This window comes from Vidua macroura, chromosome 26 (assembly GCF_024509145.1).
Source record: "Vidua macroura isolate BioBank_ID:100142 chromosome 26, ASM2450914v1, whole genome shotgun sequence".
NCBI lineage: Eukaryota > Metazoa > Chordata > Aves > Passeriformes > Viduidae > Vidua > Vidua macroura.
Genome location: NC_071596.1, coordinates 5,593,519 through 5,610,396, shown reverse-complemented (window position 1 = coordinate 5,610,396; position 16,878 = coordinate 5,593,519). Strand labels below are relative to the sequence as shown.

Here is a 16,878-nt window from a genome sequence, read left to right as displayed (position 1 = left end):
CCCTGAGGGCTCCACCTCAGCCTGCAGCAGAGATCTGATCCTCTGGGAGGCTGGGCTGAGGGTGGGGAGGTCTAAAAATCATGTGGGAAGGTTTAAAAATCATGTGAAGAGGTCTGAAAGTCACGTGAGGAGGTTTAAAATCATTCAAGGAGGTCTAAAAGTCACGTGAAAAAGCCCAAAAATCATGTGGGGAGGTCTAAAATCGTGCAAGGAGGTCTAAAAGTCATGTGAGAAGGTTTAAAAAAATCATGTGAGGATGTCTAAAAGTGATGTAAAGTGGTCTAAAAATCATGTGAGGATGTCTAAAAGCGATGCAAAGAGATCTAAAAATCATGTGAGGATGTCTAAAAGCAATGCAAAGAGATCTAAAAATCATGTGAGGATGTCTAAAAGCGACGCAAAGAGATCTAAAAATCATGTGAGGATGTCTAAAAGTGATGCAAAGAGGCCTAAAAATCATGTGAGGGTGTCTAAAAATTATGTGAGGGTGTCTAAAAATTATGTGAGGGTGTCTAAAAGTCATGCCAAGTGGTCTAAAAATCATGTGAGGGTGTCTAAAAATTATGTCAGGATATCTAAAAGCCACGTGAGGGTGTCTAAAAGTCATGCCAAGAGGTCTAAAAACGGCGTGAGCAGGTTTAGAAGTGATGCAGGGAGGTCTGAAGTGATGCAGGGAGGTCTGAAGTGATGCAGGGAGGTCTGTAAATCACGCAGTGAGTCACAGAGTCAGGAATCTGCGCCCAATCCCAGCCCAACCCGAGGCCTGGGGGATGTGCAAAGGATCCTGCACGAGGATTTGCCTCTTCCCAAAAGCCAGAGCCCATCCTGGGGCACCTGGGCAGGTTCTGTGTCTCACCTGTCTCGCTGCTCAGCTCAGTTCCTGCCCTGCTGGGACCCAAAAGCAGCAGGAGCAAGGCCAGCCCCTCGTTAATCCCCTCGTTAATCCCCTCGTTAATCCCCCAGCAGGTTTTGGCTGGGCTCTGGAGTATTTTTGGGATTTTCCCCCAGCCCTGGCGGGGTTTGGGGCTGTCGCTGGGGCTGCCTCGGGCATTCCCTGTGTCCCTCCCTGCCCTGGAGCCACTCTTCTGCGTGCCAGAACCATCTGGAAATCCTTTTGGATCAGCTCAGTCCTGCGCTCAGCAGCTGGAAATGAAAAAAAAAAAAAAAAAAAGGTTTTTCCCAGGCCTGCCAGGCCGTGATGGATGGGTCTGGGAGGCCTTTCCTCGGCAGCCTTCCCTCCTTCCTCGCTAATGAAATCCCATTTATCACCAGCCATTCCCACAGATCCGGCCCCAGCCAGGAGAAACCTCCCTGGGCTGTTCCAGATTCCCAATTCCAGACATTTCCAGAGGATTTTGGTCCTGTTCCAGAGCCCCAATTCCAGACATTTCCAGGGGATTTTGGTCCTGTTTCAGAGCCCCAATTCCAGAGGATTTTGGTCGTGTTTCAGAGCCCCATTTCTAAGGAATTTTGGTTCTGTTCCAGATCCCCAGTTCCAGCCATTTCCAGGGGATTTTGGTCCTGTTCCAGAGCCCCAATTCCAGACATTTCCAGAGAAATTTGGTTGTATTTCAGAGCCCCAATTCCAGAGGATTTTGGTTGCATTTCAGAGCCCCAATTCCAGACATTTCCAGGGGATTTTGGTCCTGTTCCAGAGCCCCAATTCCAGACATTTCCAGAGGATTTTGGTCCTGTTCCAGAGCCCCAGTTCCAGACATTTCCAGGGGATTTTGGTTGTGTTTCAGAGCCTAAATTCCAGCCATATCCAAGGAGAAAAGGAGAAAAGGAGGAGAGGAGGAGAAAAGGAGGAGAAAAGGAGGAGAAAAGGAGGAGAAGGGGAAAAGGAGAGAAGGAGAAAAGGGGAAAAAAGAGAAAAGGAGAAAAGGCCACGCTGGGCGATGTCAGAGTGATTTTAACCAAGATCTACAAGTCCTTCCCTTCCCCAGAAGCCCCCGGTGATGCTGCAGTGTTGTTACACAGCCTGACATCAAAGCTCTTCACCAGCCTGCCTTTGAGAGCTGAACTTTTATCAGAGCAACTTCTTGATGGAGGCAAAGCAGCGAGGCCTTTTAGTCTTGGGAGCTGCCGGGGACGAGCCCCGGGGGCGGTTTGTAATTAAATCATGCCATTAATGAGGAACTGGGTGACCTGAGCTGCTGCATCTGGGCTGTGGGATCAGCTGCTGCCTTCCTCAGAGAGGTTATTTTGAGTGCAGCAGTGCTCAGTTTACACTCGGCAGCACAGGCTGTGCGTGTGGCACCCCCAAACACACACACACCCCCAGGGAATTCCCAGGGAATTCAGGGCAGGGGGGGTCGTGGTTTAAGGCAGTTCTGGGAGGAAAAAAATCTGTGGTTCAAGGCAGTTCTGGGAGGAAAAAAATTTGTGGTTTAAGGCAGTTCTGGGAGGAAAAAAATTTGTGGTTCAAGGCAGTTCTAGGAGGAAAAATTTTGTCTGTTGGAGAAAAAAAAACTTTTTAAGGAGAAAAATTTTATTGGGAGAATTTTTTTTTTTTTTTTTTTAAATCTGGGAGGAAAAGTGTCACTGCAGGAAATAGCCCGGGGGGTGGGCACGAGGTTGGTGTCACCTCTGTCCCCATGGCACTTGAAAGGAATTCTGAATTCTCCAGGAGAGGGATCCATTTCCTGCCAGGAATGGGGGGAACTCTTCCCTGGGAGGGAACTCCCAGAGCTGCCCCTGGATCCCTGGCAGTGTCTGGGATTCTTCCCTTCTCCCCAATATGGATTTTTTCCCCACATTCCTGTGTTCAATCCCAATTTTCCCCAAGCAGCAGCAATTCCAGGGCAACCCGGGCCAGGCCCAGGCACGTCACTGCTCCTCCTCCTCCTTTTCCTTCTCCATCTTCCTCTTCCTCCTCTCCATCCTCTTCTGCAGTTTCCTCTTGAGCTGCAGCTGCTTCCTCCTCTGCAGGCTCTGCTGCACCTTCTCCCGACACTCCCTGTTCTTCTTCCTGATCTTGGCCAGCTCTGCTTTCCTCCTGGCCTCCAGCTCCGGGTCCTGCAGGGACACACGGCAGCAGCTGGGGACAGGCCCGGGGCTGGGACAGGGCACTGGGAATGGGACACTGGGGCTGGGACACTGGGAATGGGACACTGGGGACAAAACAGGACACTGGGGACAGGACACTGGGGATGGGACACTGGGGATGGGACACTGGGGACAAGGACAGGACACTGGGGACAAGGACAGGACACTGGGGACAGGACACTGGGAATGGGACACTGGGAATGGGACACTGGGAATGGGACACTGGGGACAAGGACAGGACACTGGGGACAAGGACAGGACACTGGGGACAGGACACTGGGGACAGGCCCGGGGGTTGGGACAGGGCACTGGGGACAGGACACTGGGGATGGGACACTGGGGACAAGGACAGGGCACTGGGGCTGGGACAGGACACTGGGGACAGGCCCGGGGCTGAGACAGGACACTGGGGATGGGACACTGGGAATGGGACACTGGGAATGGGACAGGACACTGGGGACAGGACACTGGGGACGGGACACTGGGGACGGGACACTGGGGACAAGGACAGGACACTGGGGACAAGGACACTGGGGACAAGGACAGGACACTGGGGGCTGGGGACAGGACACTGGGGACAAGGAAAGGACACTGGGGGCTGGGGACAGGATGGGGACTTGCCCAGGACATTGGGGACAGGACACTGGGGACACACTCAGGATGTTGGAGACACACCCAGGACATTGGGGACAGGATGAGAACAGTCCCAGGACGTTGGGGACAGGATGGGGACAGGCCCAGGACATTGGGGACAGGACACTGGGGACACACTCAGGATGTTGGAGACACACCCAGGACATTGGGGACAGGATGGGGACAGGCCCAGGGTGTTGGGGACAGGACCAGGGTGTTGGGGACAGGCCCAGGGTGTTGGAGACACACCCAGGACATTGGGGACAGGATGGGGACAGGCTCAGGACACTGGGGACAGGATGGGGACAGGCCCAGGGTGTTGGGGACAGGCCCAGGACATTGGGGACACACCCAGGGTGTTGGGGACACACCCAGGACAACCCCTTGCCCTTCCCAGGTGCCCACGACTGAGGAGGCTCCAAAATCCATCCTCCTCTCCCTTTTCTCCAGAGCATTTTTAACATCCCAGTACTTAATCTATTTCATCTCCTAACATGGAATATACTGAATAACGTTTCATGGTTTTGACACTGTCGTATTTAACACTTTAAAAGAGCAATATTTAATATTTCTTTTAGGATTATTTTAAATAAACTTTCCCCACCCTGAGCCCAGCAGGGAGGGAGGGATTGTCCTTCCCTTTTCCTCTCCCTTTCATCTTTCCCACATTTTATCAGCTCAGAGCAGTTCAGAAAGCAGCAGCTCTCACCTTCCCTTCCAGGATCATCTGTTTCCTTTTATTGATTTCTTTCTTCTCGTCAAAATCCATCCCCTCCAGCTCCTGGCAGAGGGAAGAGCAGCAGAGCAGTGAGGAAAAGCAGCAGAGCCACAAACCTCAACCCTCAGCAGCAAAAAACCCCTGGAAAACTGTGAGAGAACCAGAAAAACCCTGGAAAACTGTGAGAAAAACACAGAAAAACCCTGAAAATGTGAAAAAAATAGAAAACCCCCAAAAAAACTGTGAGAAAAACACAGAAAACCCCTGAAAAAAGTGAAAAAAAAAATAGAAAACCCAAAAAAAAAAGTGAGAAAAAAAACAGAAAACCCCTGAAAAAGTGTGAGAAAGAACCAGAAAACTACTGAAAAACTAAAAAAAAAAAACAGAAAAGCCCTGAAAAATGTGAAAAAATAGAAAACCCCCAAAAAAACTGTGAGAAAAAAAACAGAAAACCCCTGAAAAATGTGAAAAAAAATAGAAAACCCCCAAAAAAACTCTGAGAAAAAAACAGAAAACCCCTGAAAAACTGTGAAAAAGAACAGAAAACCCATGAAAAAAAAGTGAAAAAAACAGAAACCCCCCCAAAAAAAGTGAGGAAAGCAGAAAACCTCGGGGCGAGAGGCAGAGCAAGGCTCCCCCATGAGGCAGAGTGAAAACCCGAGAGAAATCCACTTGGATTTAATGATTGCATTTTAATCACTGCATTTGGAATTTGAATTCTTTCTAATTTTGAATTTGAATTCTTTCTAATTTTGAATTTTAATTCTATTATTTTGAATTTTAATTCTAATTTTGAATTTGAATTCTTTCTATTATTTTGAATTTGAATTCTTTCTAATTTTGAATTTTAATTCTTTCTAATTTTGAATTTTAATTCTTTCTAATTTTGAATTTTAATTCTTTCTATTAATTTGAATTTGAATTATTTCTAATTTTGAAGTTTAATTCTTTCTATTATTTTGAATTTGAATTCTTTCTATTAATTTTGAATTTGAATTCTTTCTAATTTTGAATTTTAATTCTTTCTATTATTTTGAATTTTAATTCTAATTTTGAATTTTAATTCTTTCTATTAATTTTGAATTTGAATTATTTCTATTAATTTGAATTTGAATTCTTTACCATTTTAATTATTTGTATTATTTAATATTTATATTAATATCTCATATAATAATTAATATATTACAATATTGATATTCTATTAATATAATTAATATAGTATATCATATTTAATTATTTGAATTAGTAAGAATATTTAAATATTATTTGAATTAGCAAGAATATTTAAATATTATTTGAATTAGCAAGAATATTTAAATATTATTTGAATTAGTAAGGATATTTAAATATTATTCGAATTAGCAAGAATATTTAAATATTATTTGAATTAGTAAGAATATTTAAATATGAATTAGTAAGAATATTTAAATATTATTTGAATTAGCAAGGATATTTAAATATTATTTGAATTAGTAAGGCTATTTAAATATTATTTGAATTAGCAAGAATATTTAAATATTATTTGAATTAGTAAGAATATTTAAATATTATTTGAATTAGTAAGGATATTGAAATATTTAAAAAAGCATGGGGAGCTCTCAGGGCAGGTAAAAATCCCTCAGCTGCAGTCACCAACACCCCCTGGGATCTTCCTGGGGATTGTGGGGTTTGGTTCCCCTGCCAGGGACACTCACGATCTCACACTCCCTCCTGGTGACGTTCACCTGGGTCAGGATGTCCAGCACCTGCTGCTCCTGCACGCAGAACTCCTTCAGCTGCAGCTCTGGTGAGACACACACAGCTCTTTGCTCTCTGCTCAAAACCACCCCGAGATCATAAAAAGTTTTTTTTTTTCCCTCCCAGCCCCACGGCCAAAGGAGAAGTCCAGCTGGTTTTGCTCCTCAAGGGTGTTCATTTTCCTGATCTAGAACATTCTCTCTCTGCCCTGCTCAGCTCTACTCAGCCATGGCATTCTGTCTGTCCTCAGGGCAGTGTTCACATTTTATACCGTGTGTAAAACAGAGTCTAGAAAATATGTTTATAAAGCACTACGTGCACTTTATCTACAATTCATTCCCAGTGCCTGCCACCCGTGTTGGACACTGTGTCTCTACCAATAATAATACTCTAATAATACTCTAAACCAATAAAAAGTGTCGCCAGCACAGTGAAAGATGGAGGGCAAGGAGAAGGACAAGACACACCCAAATCCCTCCAGCTTGTCCCCTTGAACCCCGTTCTAAAAAACCCCAAAATTCTACTTTTTCACCCAGTGTTAACTCAACCACCACACTGCTCAAACCCTCGTGGTTTGTAATTCCTCGTGGTTTGTAATTGCCCTGCAGGACATGCAGGGCAAGGAGAAGGAGAAGGACAAGACACATCCAAATCCCTTCATCTTGTCCCATTGAACCCCATTCTAAAAAACCCCAAAATTCTCCTTTTCCACCCTGTGTTAACTCAACCACCACACTGCTCAAACCCTCGTGGTTTGTAATTCCTCACACAGAGCTGGCAGCTTTTCCCACGGGATAAAATGGAAGCCACAGGTGGTTTTGACTTGGTGCCAGGGTCTGAGCCCCCTGCCAGGGTCTCAGGCAGCCAGGGGGTTCCCACAGACAGGGTCACAAAACCCAAATCCCTGAGGAAAAGAAGCCAAGCAAATCCCTGGATTATCAGAGGAGCTGCTCCGTGTTCTGTGGGTCAGTGGTGGATTGCTGCACGCTGGGGTTGCAGCCTGCAGGGATTCCATCCTCCCCTCGGCCTGCAGCTCCTGCAGCACAAGCTGCTCCATTATTTGGTCTGTTTCCCCCCCAAAAAAATAAATAAATAAAATAGGGAATGTGATCCTGAGGAGTGGAATAGGGAATGTGAAGAGTGGAATAGGGAATAGGGATCCTGAAACATGGAATAGGGAATAAGGATCCTAAGGAGTGGAATAGGGAATGTCAAGATTGGAATAGGGAATGTGAAAACCTGAAGATTGAAAAAGGGAATCTGAACTTGAAACATGGAAAAGGGAATGTGAACCTGAAGAGTGAAGTAGGAATAGGGATCGTGAAGATTGGAATAGGGAATGTGAACCTGAAGAGTGAAATAGGGAATCTGAAGAGTGGAATAGGGAATCTGAACCTGAATCATGGTATAGGGAATGGGATCCTGAAATATGGAATAGGGAATGGGATCCTGAGGAGTGGAATAGGGAATCTATTCCCTATTGTGGTCCTCAAGATTGGAATAGGGAATCTGAAGAGTGGAACGGGGAATGTGAACCTGAAATATGGAATAGAGAATGTGAAGATTGGAATAGGGAATGTGAACCTGAAGATTGAAAAAGGGAATCTGAACTTGAAACATGGAATAGGGAATCTGAACCTGAAGATTGGAATAGGGAATGTGAAGAGTGGACTAGGGAATGTGATCCAGGGCTTTGTGCAGAAGCAGCTGCTTTGACAAGGAAGAGCCCCACACAATTTCTGCTCCACCAAAAGCAGCAGGAACACAAGCAGGGTCCTGCCTGCCCCAGCCAGGGGTCCCACAGCAGGGGTGCAGCTGCTCCTGCTCTTTCCCAAGGGCTGGGGAAGGGCCAGGAGCCAGCGCCACTCACTGATCTCCTCCTCGATGGCGTGCACCAGGTGGATGTCGTACTGCGTCACCAGCGTGATGGCCACGCCCGAGCGGCCTGCGGGAAGGACACGGAGGGGCAGGGAGAGGGGATGGAGCCAAGGGAGAGGGGATGGAGCCGAGGGAGAGGGGATGGAGCCGAGGGAGAGGGGATGGAGCCAAGGGAGAGGGGATGGAGCCGAGGGAGAGGGGATGGAGCCGAGGGACAGGGGATGGAGCCGAGGCACTCCCAGGGGATGGAGCCGAGGGAGAGGGGATGGAGCCGAGGGAGAGGGGATGGAGCCGAGGCAGTGCCGGGGGATGGAGCCAAGGGAGAGGGGATGGAGCCAAGGGAGAGGGGATGGAGCCGAGGGAGAGGGGATGGAGCCGAGGGACAGGGGATGGAGCCGAGGCAGTGCCGGGGGATGGAGCCAAGGCACTCCCAGGGGATGGAGCCAAGGGAGAGGGGATGGAGCCAAGGGAGAGGGGATGGAGCTGAGGGAGAGGGGATGGAGCCGAGGGAGAGGGGATGGAGCCAAGGGAGAGGGGATGGAGCCAAGGGAGAGGGGATGGAGCCGAGGGAGAGGGGATGGAGCCGAGGGACAGGGGATGGAGCCGAGGCAGTGCCGGGGGATGGAGCCGAGGCACTCCCAACCCTCCCCAGCAGCCAGGCTGCCTGCCCACAGAGCTCTCCTGGCTCTGAAAATCCCATTCGTGATCCCATTCATGATCCCGTTCAAACCAGCGCGGCGGCACGATCCGCCCTCATGCATCCCAGGGCAGGATCCCAGTGATCCCAGGGCAGATCCCAGTGATCCCAGGGCAGATCCCAGTGATCCCAGGGCAGATCCCAGGGCAGGATCCCAGTGATCCCAGGGCAGATCCCAGTGATCCCAGGGCAGATCCCAGGGGTCCCAGTGGGTGTGAGGGTGCTGCTGGGACAGCCGGGGCCCGTCCCTGGGGCTCACCCGCGCGCGCCGTCCGCCCCACGCGGTGGATGTAGATCTTGGGCAGCCCCGGGGTGTTGTGGTTGATGACGACCTGGACTGCAGGGATGTCCAAACCTCTGGAATGGGGGTAAAAAAAACCACCCAGTGGTGGGAAAACCAGCTTAAATGTCATAGAATTATCAAATGCCAGAATGGTTTGGGGTGGGAGGGACCTTAAATCCCATTTAGTTCTTGCCTTGCCTTGCCAGGGACACTTGCACTATCCCAGGGATCTGTTTAATTCCTGCTTTCTCCAAAAGCCCCAGATTCCCATGGAAAAAGTCTTTATTGGCTGATTGGAGGATAAATTCCTTCCTCACAGAGCTCAGCAATTCCCCAGCTCCTTCCTCAAAGCTCAACAATTCCAACTCCTTCCTCAGAGCTCAGCAATTCTCCAACTCCTGAGAGCTCAGCAATTCCCCAATTCCTTCCTCAGAGCTCAACAATTCCCCAATTCCTTCCTCAGAGCTCAACAATTCCCAATTCCTCAGAGCTCAGCAATTTCCCAACTCCTCCCTCAGAGCTCAGCAATTCCCCAGTTCCTTTCTCAGAGCTCAACAATTCCCCAATTCCTTCCTCAGAGCTCAGCAATTCCCCAATTCCTTTCTCAGAGCTCAACAATTCCCAATTCCTCAGAGCTCAACAATTCCCCAGCTCCTCCCTCAGAGCTCAACAATTCCCCAATTCCTTCCTCAGAGCTCAACAATTCCCAATTCCTCAGAGCTCAGCAATTTCCCAACTCCTCCCTCAGAGCTCAACAATTCCCAATTCCTCAGAGCTCAACAATTCCCCAGCTCCTCCCTCAGAGCTCAACAATTCCCCAATTCCTGAGAGCTCAACAATTCCCCAATTCCTGAGAGCTCAACAATTCCCCAATTCCTCAGAGCTCAACAATTCCCAATTCCTCAGAGCTCAACAATTCCCAATTCCTCAGAGCTCAACAATTCCCCAATTCTTTCCTCAGAACTCAGCAATTCCCCAATTCTTTCCTCAGAGCTCAGCAATTCCCCAACCCCTCAGAGCTCAGCAATTCCCTCCTGGAATTTGCTGCTCCTCTTGGAGCTGCTCCCAGATCCAGGAACCCCTCAGGAACCTCCAAGCCCTCCCTGGGCAGAGCCTCAGCACCCCCAGGCTCCAAAGCCCAGCTCAGACAGCTGGGGAAGAGCCTGTCCCACCCAAACCCGGGGGATTTCAGGGTCTGCTCTTGCTAAACTCAGCCTAAACTGGTTCTGGTGAACAAATCCAGGTGTGAGAGCTCTTGCTTTACCTGGCAGCCACGTCGGTGGCGATGAGGATCTTGAAGATGCTGGACTTGAACTTGGCCAAAGCTGCAAATCTCTGTTTCTGGGAGGAGAAAATTCCAGGTGAGGGGTGTGGGGTGCAGCTGGGAGCAGCCCCTGGCAGGCCCCTGCATCCCTCACCTGCTTCATCATGGAATGCAGAGCCACAGAAGGGAAGTTGAATTTCCTCAGCATCATGTTCAGCACCTGGCAGTCCCTGGAAGGGAGAGAAAAAGTCAGGAAAATCCTCAGGATGCACTCAGGGAATGGATCAGGACAGAGCTGGGACAGGCAGGGACTGTCCCACCATGCTGGGGGCTCCAGCGTGGCCTGGGACAATTCCAGGGGTGGGACAGGCAGGGACACCTCCCATTTCTGTGTGTAATTCCCAAAATCCTCATTTTTCTCTTCCTTTAAGATACTTCCCACCATGCTGGGGGCTCCAGCGTGGCCTGGGACAATTCCAGGGGATGGGAAAACTGGGACAGTTCCAGGAACACCTCCCATTTCTGTGTGTAATTCCCAAAATCCTCATTTTTCCCCTCATTCATGACATCTCCCACTATCCCAGAGTGCTCCAGCGTGGCCTGGGACAATTCCAGGGGTGGGACAGGCAGGGACACCTCCCATTTCTGTGTGTAATGCCCAAAATCCTCATTTTTCTCTTCCTTTAAGATACTTCCCACCATGCTGGGGGCTCCAGCGTGGCCTGGGACAATTCCAGGGGATGGGAAAACTGGGACAGTTCCAGGAACACCTCCCATTTCTGTGTGTAATGCCCAAAATCCTCATTTTTCCCCTCATTCATGACACCTCCCACAACCCCAGGGTGCTCCAGCGTGGCCTGGGACAATTCCTGGGGTGGGACAGGCAGGGATACCTCCCATTTCTGTGTGTAATTCCCAAAATCCTCATTTTTCTCTTCCTTTAAGATACTTCCCACTATCCCAGAGTGCTCCAGCGTGGCCTGGGACAATTCCTGGGGTGGGACAGGCAGGGACACCTCCCATTTCTGACTTTAATTCCCAAAATCCTCATTTGTCCCCTCATTCATGACACCTCCCACAACCCCAGGGTGCTCCAGCGTGGCCTGGGACAATTCCAGGGGTGGGAAAACTGTGCCAGGGAGGAGAAGGCAGGGAGGAAGAGCCTCTCACTTGCAGGTTTTGGTGAAGATGATGATGGCCCAGTCCTCGTGCTGGTCCTGGAAGCTCTGCACCAGGTGCACCAGGTGGGCGTCCTTGAGCGCCTCGGGCACCAGCAGGTACCGCTGCTCCAGCTCCTCCACCGTCCTCACCCTGCAGGGAACGGGGAAAAGGGAAATCCAGGGATCCCTGAGGCTGGAAAAGCCCCCCAGGATCATCCAGTGCAAGCTGTGACCGTCCCACAGCACGCCCAGCCCTGCCCTGGACACCTCCTTCCAAGGGCTGGCCGCTCTTTCCAGGAGGGAATTCCTGCTGCTGTCCCACCTGGAGCACCCTGGGGCCGTTCCCTCCTGTCCTGGTGTCCCCTGGGACCCTCCTGGCTGTCCCCTCCTGTCGGGGGCTTGTGGACATTGGGAATGTCCCCCTGATCCTGCTTTTCTCCAGGCTGGGCCCCTTCCCAGCCCCCTCAGGAATTCTCCAGCCCCCTCAGGAATTCTCCAGTTCCCCCAGGAATTCTCCAGTTCCCCCAGGAATTCTCCAGCCCCCTCAGGAATTCTCCAGTTCCCCCAGGAATTCTCCAGCCCTTTCAGTTCTCCAGCTCCATTCCCAGCCCCCTCAGGAATTCTCCAGCCCCCTCAGGAATTCTCCAGCCCCCTCAGGAATTCTCTCCAGCCCCTTCCCATCTTCTTCAGGAATTATCCAGCTCCATTCCCATCTCCTTCAGGAATTCTCTCCAGACCCTTCCCAGCCCCCTCAGGAATTCTCCAGTTCCCCCAGGAATTCTCCAGCTCCATTCCCAGCCCCTTCCCAGGAATTCTCCAGCCCTTTCCCATCTCCCTCAGGAATTCCCAGCTCCTTCCCAGGAATTCTCCAGCTCCTTCCCAGGAATTCTCCAGCCCTTTCTTTCCCATCTTCCCAGCCCCTTCCCAGGAATTCCCAGCCATTTCCCAGGAATTCTCCAGCTCCTTCCCAGGAATTCTCCAGCTCCTTCCCAGGAATTCTCCAGCCCTTTCCCATCTCCCTCAGGAATTTTCCAGCCCCTTCCCAGGAATTCTCCAGCCCTTTCCCATCTCCCTCAGGAATTCTCCAGCCCTTTCCCAGGAATTCTCCAGCCCTTTCCCATCTCCCTCAGGAATTCTCCAGCCCTTTTCCAGGAATTCTCCAGCCCTTTCCCATCTCCCTCAGGAATTCTCCAGCCCTTTTCCAGGAATTCTCCAGCCCTTTCCCATCTCCCTCAGGAATTCCCAGCCCCTTCCCAGGAATTCACCAGCCCTTTCCCAGGAATTCTCCAGCCCTTTCCCAGGAATTCTCCAGCCCTTTCCCATCTCCCTGAGGAATTCCCAGCCCCTCGTTGCCCTTCTCCTGACGCCCCAAAAGGCCGGGCGGTGCCTCAGCAGCGCCGGCACAGGAGAAAGCAGGGAAAGGAGACGAGCCCCGGGGAAGAGCAGGAATCCTGGGCACTCACTGGGACGTGGCCTCCCAGAAGAAGGGGCTGTTGGCCGCCAGGGCCCGCAGCTGGCTCAGGGTGGCCGTGAGGGTGGCACTGAAGAGCAGCGTCTGGCGGCGCGCGGGCACGGCGCCCAGGATCAGCTCCAGGTCGGCGCTGAAATCCGCGCTGCCCTGCTCCAGCAGCCGGTCGGCCTCGTCCAGCACCTGGGCACAGCCCCCGCAGCGTGGGAACCCGGGAGAGCCGGGGATGCGCCCAGGGAATGTGCCCAGGGAAACCAGGGAATGTGCCCAGGGAATGTGCCCAGGGAGAGCCGGGAATGTGCCCAGGGAATGTGCCCAGAGAACCCCAGGGAGAGCCGGGAATGTGCCCAGGGAGAGCCGGGAATGTGCCCAGGGAAACCAGGGAATGTGCCCAGGGAATGTGCCCAGGGAGAGCCGGGAATGTGCCCAGGGAATGTGCCCAGGGAAAGCCGGGAGAGCCGGGAATGTGCCCAGGGAATGTGCCCAGGGAGAGCCGGGAATGTGCCCAGGGAATGTGCCCAGGGAACCCGGGAGAGCCGGGAATGCGCCCAGGGAATGTGCCCAGGGAGAGCCGGGAGAGCCGGGAATGTGCCCAGGGAATGTGCCCAGGGAATGTGCCCAGAGAACCCCAGGGAAACCAGGGAATGTGCCCAGGGAGAGCCGGGAATGTGCCCAGGGAACCCCCCAGGATTCCAGGGAATGTGCCCAGGGAATGTGCCCAGGGAACCCCAGGGAATGTGCCCAGGGAATGTGCCCAGGGAACCCCCCAGGATTCCCGGGAATGCTGCCAGGGCTGGATGCTCACCAGGAACTTGACCTTGCCCAGGCTGAAGGTGCTGCTGCTGCGCAGGTGGTCGGCGAGGCGCCCGGGCGTGGCGATCACCACGTGCGGCCTGCGGGCCAGCTCCAGGGCCTGGGCCACCATGTCTGGGGGACAGGCAGGGACAGGCTGGGAACGGGGCTGGGAACACTGGGAACGGGGCTGGGAGCACTGGGAACGGGGCTGGGAGCACTGGGAACGGGGCTGGGAGCACTGGGGACATGGGGAACGGGGCTGGGAACACTGGGAACATGGCTGGGAACACTGGGAATGGGGCTGGGAGCACTGGGAACGGGAGCACTGGGAATGGGAACACGGGGAATGTGGCTGGAAGCACTGGGAACACGGCTGGGAACACGGGGAACGGGGCTGGGAACACTGGGAACATGGGGAATGGGGCTGGGAGCACTGGGAATGGGAACACTGGGAATGGGGCTGGGAGCACTGGGAACGGGGCTGGGAGCACTGGGAACACGGGGAATGGGGCTGGGAGCACTGGGAATGGGAGCACTGGGAATGGGGCTGGGAATGGGGCTGGGAACACGGGGCTGGGAGCACTGGGAACGGGGCTGGGAACACTGGGAATGGGGCTGGGAGCACTGGGAACGGGGCTGGGAGCACTGGGAACGGGGCTGGGAACACTGGGAACGGGGCTGGGAGCACTGAGAATGGGGCTGGGAGCACTGGGAACACGGGGAATGGGGCTGGGAGCACTGGGAATGGGAGCACTGGGAACGGGGCTGGGAATGGGGCTGGGAGCACTGGGAACGGGGCTGGGAGCACTGGGAACGGGAGCACTGGGAATGGGAACACTGGGAACGGGGCACGGGGAACGGGGCTGGGAACGGGGCAGGGAAGGCCCCGCGCTCACCGAGGCCGCCCACCACCACGCAGTCCTTGAGGCCCAGGGGCTTGCCCAGCACCCGGAACTGCTCGGCGATCTGGTACGCCAGCTCCCTGCGGGGGCAGCCCGGCTCAGCCCGCCCGCCGCTCCCCCGGGCCCCCAGAGCTCCTCCCGGGGCTCCCCCGCATCCCCAGAGCTCCTCCCGGGGCTCCCCCGCATCCCCAGAGCTCCTCCCGGGGCTCCCCCGGATCCCCAGAGCTCCTCCCGGGGCTCCCCCGGGGCTCCCCCGCATCCCCAGAGCTCCTCCCGGAGCTCCCCGGGTTCCCCAGAGCTCCCCCCAGGGCTCCCCCGGATCCCCAGGGCTCCTCCCGGGGCTCCCCCCACATCCCCAGAGCTCCTCCCGGGGCTCCCCTGGTTCCCCAGAGCTCCCCCCAGGGCTCCCCCGGCTCCCCTGGGGCTCCCCCCGGATCCCCAGAGCTCCCCAGGGCTCCCCCGGATCCCCAGAGCTCCTCCCAGAGCTCCCCAGGGCTCCCCCCGGCTCCCCAGAGCTCTCCCTGGAGCTCCCCCGTTTCCCGTGGGGCTCCCCCGGTTCCCCAGAGCTCCCCCCGGGTCCCTTGGAGCTCCCCCAGTTCCCCAGAGCTCCTCCCAGGGCTCCCCCAGTTCCCCAGAGCTCCTCAGGGCTTCCCCCCGGTTTCCCTGGAGTTCCCCCCAGTTCCCCCAATGCTCCCCCTGCTCCCCAGGGTTCCCCCCGGTTCCCCGGAGCTCCCCCTGGCTCCCCGGAGCTCCCCCCGGTTCCCCGGAGCTCCCCCCGGTTCCCTGGAGCTCCCCCCAGATCCCCCCGGTGCCCCGGTACCGGGTGGGGGTGAGCACGAGGCAGAAGATGCCGTAGGGATCCTCGGCGAGCGCCTGCAGCACCGGCAGCACGAACGCCGCCGTCTTCCCGCTGCCCGTCTTGGCACAGCCCAGGCAGTCCCGGCCTGCGGCGGCACCGCGGCGTCAGCGGGAGCGGGAGCGGGATGGGGAACGGGATGGGAAATGGGAACGGGGACGGGGATGGGAAAAGGGAAATGGGAATGGGGATGGGAATGGGAACGGGGATGGGAAATGGGAATGAGAATGGGGATGGGAAATGGGGATGGGAAATGGGAACCGGGATGGGAAACGGGGATGGGAAATGGGAACGGGGATGGGAATGGGGAATGGGAAATGGGAAACGGGGAATGGGAACGGGGATGGGAAATGGGAAATGGGAATGGGGATGGGAAATGGGAACCGGGATGGGAAATGGGAACGGGGATGGGAAATGGGAATGGGAAATGGGAATGGGGATGGGAAATGGGAAATGGGAATGGGGATGGGAAATGGGAACCGGGATGGGAAATGGGAACGGGGATGGGAAATGGGAATGGGAAATGGGAATGGGAAGTGGGAAACGGGAATGGGAACTGGGATGGGAATGGGAAATGGGAACAGGAATGGGAAATGGGAACCAGGAACGGGGATGGGAAATGGGAATGGGAAATAGGAACCAGGAACAGGGACGGGAACAGGAAATGGGAATGGGGAACGGGGATGGGAAATGGGAACGGGAATGGGAAATGGGATGGGAATGGGAACCGGGAATGGGAACGGGGATGGGAAACGGGAAATGGGAACCAGAACAGGGAATGGGAATGGGAAACAGGAATGGGAAACGGGAAAGGGAACGGGAATGGGGAATGGGACCAGGAACGGGAACCGGGGAATGGGAGGGGAACGGCAACCGGGACCAGGAGCCGGAAATAGGACCAGGGAACGGGAACCGGGGAACGGGAGGGGAACGGCTGGACCGGGACCGGGACCGGGGAAAGAGGCACCGGGGGGAGAGCGGCCGGGCCCGGGGGAGGGGCGGGGAGCGTGAGGGGCCGTTCCCGGGGATGGAACCGGGAACGTGAGCGGCGTTTCCGGGGATGGGACGGGGCCGTTCCCGGGGATGGGACGGGGCCGTTCCCGGGGATGGGACGGGGACCGGGAGCGGCGTTCCCGGCGAAGGACCGGGGCCCGCCGCCGGCCGTTACGGGGATGGGACGGGGCGCACACGCGGCCCTTCCCGGGTGCGGGCGCGCCCCGCGGCGCTCACCCTGCAGCACGGCCGGGATGCAGGCGGCCTGCACGGGCGTGGGCCGCACCAGCCCCACCTGCCGCGCCTGCTCCGCCAGCCACGGCGCCAGCCCGAGCGCCCGGAACTCCGCCATGGCCGCGCTCCGCTCCGCCCGCGCGCCGCGCGCCCCGATGGCGTCACCGCCGCGCGCCCCGCTCATTGGCCGGCTCGCTCTAACCCCGCCCACT

The 16,878-nt window shown here is 54.6% G+C and overlaps 1 protein-coding gene across 1 annotated transcript; it reads right to left on the bottom strand.

Annotated features, from left to right (window-relative positions):
- Window positions 1-1,926: 1,926 nt before the first annotated feature.
- DDX49 (DEAD-box helicase 49) lies at window positions 1,927-16,820 on the bottom strand. The gene is made up of 13 exons (XM_053999428.1): window positions 16,670-16,820; window positions 15,404-15,527; window positions 14,578-14,663; window positions 13,692-13,813; window positions 12,882-13,069; window positions 11,429-11,569; window positions 10,413-10,488; window positions 10,259-10,335; window positions 8,971-9,068; window positions 8,007-8,081; window positions 6,094-6,182; window positions 4,391-4,462; window positions 1,927-3,018 (listed from the first exon to the last, which is right to left on the bottom strand). Exons 1-13 carry the CDS (start codon window positions 16,782-16,784, stop codon window positions 2,830-2,832), a joined length of 1,452 nt encoding a protein of 483 aa, XP_053855403.1. The 5' UTR covers window positions 16,785-16,820; the 3' UTR covers window positions 1,927-2,829.
- Window positions 16,821-16,878: the final 58 nt, after the last annotated feature.